This window comes from Physeter macrocephalus, chromosome 14 (genome assembly GCF_002837175.3).
Source record: "Physeter macrocephalus isolate SW-GA chromosome 14, ASM283717v5, whole genome shotgun sequence".
Lineage (NCBI taxonomy): Eukaryota > Metazoa > Chordata > Mammalia > Artiodactyla > Physeteridae > Physeter > Physeter macrocephalus.
The window spans coordinates 95,464,003-95,470,648 of NC_041227.1; the positions used below are offsets into that span (position 1 = coordinate 95,464,003).

The 6,646-nt window shown below is 40.4% G+C and overlaps 1 protein-coding gene across 7 annotated transcripts in view; it reads left to right on the forward strand.

The window, feature by feature from the left end:
• Positions 1 to 6,646, forward strand: part of NF1 (neurofibromin 1) — a 276,759-nt gene that overhangs the window by 29,635 nt on the left and 240,478 nt on the right. Inside the window, exon 1 of one of the 7 annotated variants that reach the window (XM_055090121.1) lies at positions 1,047 to 1,177. The exons of the other annotated variants lie outside the window; for them this stretch is intronic. Within the exon in view, the coding sequence (XP_054946096.1) occupies positions 1,055 to 1,177 (123 nt within the window). The 5' untranslated portion in view covers positions 1,047 to 1,054. Of the gene's footprint in view, positions 1 to 1,046; positions 1,178 to 6,646 lie in introns of those variants that run through there. 7 annotated transcript variants of the gene reach the window in all.

Genomic DNA, 6,646 nt, shown 5'->3' on the forward strand with positions numbered 1-6,646 from the left:
AGGTTAGATTGTTTATTTGAGATTTTTCTTGTTTCTTGAGGTAGGCTTGTATAGCTATAAACTTCCCTTTTAGAACTGCTTTTGCTGCATCCCGTAGGTTTTGGATCGTCGTGTATTCATTGTCATTTTTCTCTAGGTTTTTTTTTGATTTCCTCTTTTATTTCTTCCGTCATCCCTTGGTTATTTAGTAACGTATTGTTTACCCTCCATGTGTTTGTGTTTTTTACGTTTTTCTCCCTGTAATTCATTTCTTATCTCAGCATTGTGGTCAGAAAAGATGCTTGATATGATTTCAATTTTCTTAAATTTACTGAGGCTTGATTTGTGACCCAAGATGTGATCTATCCTGGAGAATGTTCCGTGCGCACTTGAGAAGAAAGTGTAATCTGCTGTTGTTGGAACAATGCCCTATAAATATCAATTAAATCTAACTGGTCTATTGTGTCATTAAAGCTTCTGTTTCCTTATTTATTTTCATTTTGGATGATCTGTCCATTGGTGTAAGTGAGGTGTTAAAGTCCCCCACTATTATTGTGTTACTGTCGATTTCCTCTTTTATAGCTGTTAGCAGTTGCCTTTTGTATTGAGGTGCTCCTATGTTGGGTTCATATATAATTGTCATATCTTCTTCCTGGATTGATCCCTTGATCATTATGTAGTGTCCTTGTCTCTGTAACGTTCTTTATTTTAAAGTCTATTTTATCTGATATAAGGATTGCTACTCCAGCTTTCTTTTGATTTCCATTTGCATGGAATATCTTTTTCCATCCCCTCACTTTCAGTCTGAATGTGTCCCTAGGTCTGAAATGGGTCTCTTGTAGACAACATATATATGGGTCTTGTTTTTGTTTCCATTCAGTGAGCATGTGTCTTTTGGTTGGAGCATTTAATCCATTCATGTTTAAGGTAATTATCGATACGTATGTTCCTATTACCATTTTCTTAATTGTTTTCTTTTCTTTTCTTTTTTTTCTTTTTGCGGTATGTGGGCCTCTCACTGTTGTGGCCTCTCACGTTGCGGGCTCCGGACGCGCAGGCCCAGTGGCCATGGCTCATGGGCCCAGCTGCTCCGCGGCATGTGGGATCTTCCTGGACCGGGGCACGAACCTGTGTCCCCTGCATCGGCAGGCGGACTCTCAACCACTGCGCCACCAGGGAAGCCCTTTGGTTTGTTTTTGTAGGTCCTTTTCTTCTCTTATGTTTCCCACTAGAGAAGTTCCTTTAGCATTTGTTGTTTGGTGTTGCTGGTTTGGTGGTGCTGAATTCTTTTAGCTTTTGCTTGTCTGTAAAGCTTTTGATTTCTCCATCGAATCTGAATGAGAGCCTTGCTGGGTAGAGTAATCTTGGTTGTAGGTTCTTCCCTTTCATCACTTTAAATATGTCATGCCACTCCCTTCTGGCTTGTAGAGTTTCTGCTGAGAAATCAGCTGTTAATCTTATGGGAGTTCCCTTGTATGTTATTTGTCGTTTTTCCCTTGCTGCTTTTTTGGGTGGCTATTTCCTTTCCCATGTTAGGAAAGTTTTCGGCTATAATTTCTTCAAATATTTTCTCAGGTCCATTCTGTCTCTCTTCTCTTTTTGGGACCCCTATAATGCGAATGTTGTTGCGTTTAATGTTGTCCCAGAGGTCTCTGCTAGGTGGTTCTTTTGCAGAGGGTCTCTTTGTAACTTACTTGTAGATGCATCAGGTGTGTGTGTGTGTGTGTGTGTGTGTGTGTGTGTAAATTATTATTTTAAAGTAGAGATTTAAAAATGGTATCTTCCAGATGGTTTGAATCTTGTGTCATTATGTAGTGATCCTCTTTATTTCCAGTGCTTTTTGCTTTCATTTGCTCTAGTTTTCTTTTGTTTTATATTTGGTTGGTAGATCTTTTTCCATTCTTTGACCAGTAATCTTTCTGTGCCCTTATGTTAGTCCATCTCTTATAACCAGTCTGAATTTTTTTCCTTGTAAGTGGAGAGTTTGTCCCGTTGATACTCATTGTGGTTACCTATATATTTGGATTCACTTCTGACATTTTATTATATGCCTTTTGTTTGTCCAACTTTTTTTTTTTTTTTCCCTGAATCTCAGACTTTCTTTCTGGGTTCATTTCTCTTCTGCTTGAAGCATATTTTTTAGAATTTCCTTTGATGGGAATCTGTTGTGGTAATTGCTATTTTCCTTTCATTCAGTGTCTTGCATTGTCAGTGTCTTTATTCCTCCTTATTCATGAATGGTAGTTTTACTGGGAAGATAGAATTCTAGGGATTTGTTTTTCTCTCAATATGTTAAAGATACCATTTAACTATCTTTTTGAGGTCTACCATTGCTGGTGAGAATTTAGCCATAATTGTCATTACCTTATGGGTGATATTTTCTCTCTGGCTGTTTTTTAGCTTTGTTCTTTGTTGCTCTGCAGTTTCACTGAAATGTTTGTAGATGTGTGGATTTCTTTATTTATTATGGTTTGGATTTTTGGACTTCCTGGAGCTGGGGATTGTCATTGTGTAAAGTTCTAAAAAATTTAAGCCATTACCTCCCCCCCCCACCCGCAGTTGACCTTGACCTTCTTTGTTTTTTTAGAGCAGTGTTAGGTTTACAACAAAGTTGAGAGAAGGATACAGAGATTTTCCATATACCTCCTTTCCCCGTACACGCATAATCTCCCCCATCATCAACATCACTCACTAGAATGGCACATCTTTTTAAATTAATTAATTAATTAATTTTTGGCTGCATTGGGTCTTCGTTGCTGCGTGTGGGCTTTCTCTAGTTGCGACGTGTGGGCTTCTCATTGCAGTGGCTTCTCGTTGCGGAGCACGGGCTCTAGGCATGTGGGTTTCAGTAGTTGTGGCATGCAGGCTCAGTAGTTGCGGTGCATGGGCTTAGTTGCTCTGTAGCATGTGGGATCTTCCTGGACAAGGGCTCGAACCCGTGTCCCCTGTATTGGCAGGTGGATTCTTAACCACTTCGCCACCAGGAAAGTCCCAGAATGGTACATTTTTTTTTACCAATGATGAACCCACGTTGGTACATCATAATCACCTAAAGTCCAAACTTTACCTTAGGGTTTGCTCTTGGTGTTGTATGTTCTATGGGTTTAGACAAATCTATAATGACATCTCCATTATTATAATATCACAGAGTATTTTCCCTGTCCCAGAAATCCTCTGCTCTGCCTATTCATCTCCCCAACTCCACCTTGGCAACCGCTGATCTTTTTATTGTCTCATAGTTTTGCTTTTTTCAGAATGTCCTAGAGTTGGACTCTTACAGTATGTAGCCTTTTCAGATATGCTTCTTTCACTTAATATCATACTTTTAAGTTCCCTTGTTTTTTCATGGCTTGATAGTTCATTTCTTCTTAGTGCTGATTAACATTCCATGGTCTTGAAGTAACCATAGTTTATTAATCCATTCACCTACTGAAGGACATATTGGTTGCTTCCACGTTTAGCAGTTATGAACATAGCTGCTGTGAACCTCCATGGCAGATTTCTGTGTGGACATATGTTTTCAACTCCTTTGGGTAAATACCAAGGAGCACGATTGCTGGATCATATGGAAAGTCATTACCTTTTCAAATATTGCGTCTTATCTATTATCTCTATTAATCTCCTTCTGGGACTACCATTAGATGTTTATAATGTTGTTTGAGGCCGAGCCAGCTAGTGTACTGTGATTAAGTTTAATTTCTTGTACAATGTTTTGTGCCTCCTCAAGTTGGTAACTGCCTCATTTTTTTTTTCCATTTGCTTTGTTTCTGGTTTACCTGTTGTTAATTGTTCATATTATTAACATGCTTTCAGTACTGTTTTTCACACAGGGTCAAGCCTATTAATCTATCCATTGAAATTGTTTTCCCAGAGGAGTTCTTCCCATTCTCCTGTTTAAAGATGGCTCCTTGTTAGGCCAGGTGTGTAGCTATCAGCCTGAGGTTCTCCCTTCATTGTCATTTTGGAAATTCCGATTGCTTGGGTCCTGTGTTGATGTCCCTGTTTTTTGGATCCCATTAGTTTGTAGCACATCCTCCACAACTTGCTGAACAAAAAGGTGCAGAAGAGATAAATTTTGAGACCCTGAATGTTTGAGAATATTTTTATTCTACCCTTTTGTTATTTGATAATTTGTCTGGGTATTAAGCTCTAGAAAGAAAATTTTTCTCAGAATTTTGAAAGCATTTCTTCATTGTCTTCTAGTTTATCACTGAAATTATTGCTCAATCTAATGATATTCTGGTTCCTATAATGTTGTGAGCAGCTTCTTTTTAAATTTTTTCTTTTGTAGAAGCCCCTGGGACTTTTTCCTTTGTCCTTGCTATTGTGCAGTTCAGTAATAACTGTGGTCCCCAACCTTTTTGGCACCAGGGACCAGTTTCGTGGACGACAGTTTTTCCTTGGATGGTGGTGGGGGGACGGTTCAAGCGGTAATGCGAGCTATGGGGAGCAGCAGATGAAGCTTTCGCTCGCTTGCCCGCTGCTCACCTCGTGTTGTGCGGCTCAGTTCCTAACAGGCCTCGGACCGGTACCAGTCTGCGGCCTGGGGGTTGGGGACCCCTGAGTAATAACATACTTGGGTACTTAATGGGTCTTTTTCAGTGTGGAGACTCATATTCTTCAGATCTGAGATATTTCTTGTATTATTTCCTTGGTAATTTCTTCCTTCCGTGTTCTTTTTTTCCTCTGCCTTTTTTTTTTTTTCTTCACATTTTGGAATTGATTCATCATGTGATTTTTAAAACTGTATTCCTCTCATAGTGTTTTCTTTTGTTCTTTTTCTGGGAGAGGGTCTTGACTTTATCTTTCAACTCTTTAATTTTTTATTTTATCCATTTGTGCAGAGTTAACATAGCAGGCCTGAGACTGTTACCCTTAGAAAGGTCTGCTTGCAAGGTTGCCCCTTGGCTGGTGTCTGGGACCTTGCATTTTGGAAGGGTTCCCACCATTCCTCAATAAGAGTGGTTCACTGTGCTTAAACTGTTCAAACATGATTTATGCTGAACACCTGCTTTCCATCTGGGTGTCTGTAACTTTGGTATGGCTAGGCAGAAGGTACCTCCAATAAAAACCCTGAGCAGGGACTTCCCTGGTGGTCCAGTGGTAAAGAATCAGCCTTACAGTGCAGGGGATCCCTGGACAGGGGACTAAGATCCCACAAGCCACAGGGCAACTAAGCTCACGCGCCACAACTACTAAGCTCTTGTGCCTCAACTAGAGAGCTTGCGTGCTGCAGACTACAGAGCCCACATGCTCTAGAGCTCACGTGCCACAACTACAGAGCCCATGCACCCTGGAGCCTGCACGCTACAACTAAAGAAGAAGAGAAAACCTGCACGCCACAACTAGAGAGAAGCCCGCGCACCACAACAAAGAGCCCCAATGAAAGATCCTGTGTGCCGCAGCTAAGACCTGACGCAGCCAAAAATAAAATAAATAAATAAATAAATAAATCTTAAAAAAAAGCAACCTGAGCACTGGGTCTCTAATGAACTTACCTGGTAGACAATATTTCACATATGTTGTCACAACCCATTGCTGGAGGAATTTATCATCCCCCGTCTGACTCCCTTGGAAGCAGAAGACCCTTGGAAGCTTGCGTCTAGTTTCCTCTGGTCTTTGTACCTTTTCCTTTTGCTGATTTTGTTTTGTATCCTTTTGCTCTAATAGATCATAGCTGTGAATGTGACTGTATGTCAAGTCCTGTGAGTCCTTCTATCATACTCCCGAACCTGGAGGTGGTCTTGGGGGCTCATGACACACTGTCATATTTAACTTTCCCAATGTTCTTTATTTTTTATTCTCACTTGCTCTCTCTTTTAAAAATAGCATCCTTTAAAATCTTTCCTAATGTCTTTTAGGATGTTAGTAATTAACTTTTTTTATGTGTGAAATTTTCTTCTCATTCCCACATTTTTTTTTTTTTCCTAAAAATTAATTTGTGTGTGTTTACTTGGTTCCCTTTCTTTCATGCTAACAAGCCTTCTTTGTGCCTGGTGATTCTAGGCTGTCTGTTCTCACTTTAAATATTTATCCTTAAATGTGAGACAATTGGAAGCTTATGCACATCGGCTTGACTATAGGGTGAGTTGGTGGTGAGCTAGCTTCACTATTGGAAGCCCTCCAAATGCAGATATTTTCTTTGGACATTTCTCCAGGAAAATACTACCCAGTTGCTTACCTGGGAAGATATATGTCTAGTTCCAGGATTCAGAGAGCCACATGAATGGGGGCTGGTGGTTTATGGTGTAGAGGTTTTCATTCAACTAGGAAGTAATAGGATTATTGTGGAAATATTATTTTATGGTTCACATTTGTAAAATATAGGTGAAGGAAATGGTTAATTGGGTGTCTTCCTCTGAAGTCCCCTAACTATCTGTAGACTGGGTGATAGACTAGCAGGGACCATCTGTTGTTCCTGGGTGTAGTTTGGGGAACACTGCATTAGGTAATAAAGAGGCTGTTGTTAAGGGAGATAAGAGTTGGTGTGACACACTAGCTCATTCTTTTATTCAGCAAGCATTTATTAATTACCTTTTTTTTTTTTTTTTTGCGGTACGCGGGCCTCTCACTGTTGTGGCCTCTCCCATTGCGGAGCACAGGCTCCGGACGCGCAGGCTCAGCGGCCATGGCTCACGGGCCTAGCCGCTCCGCGGCATGTGGGATC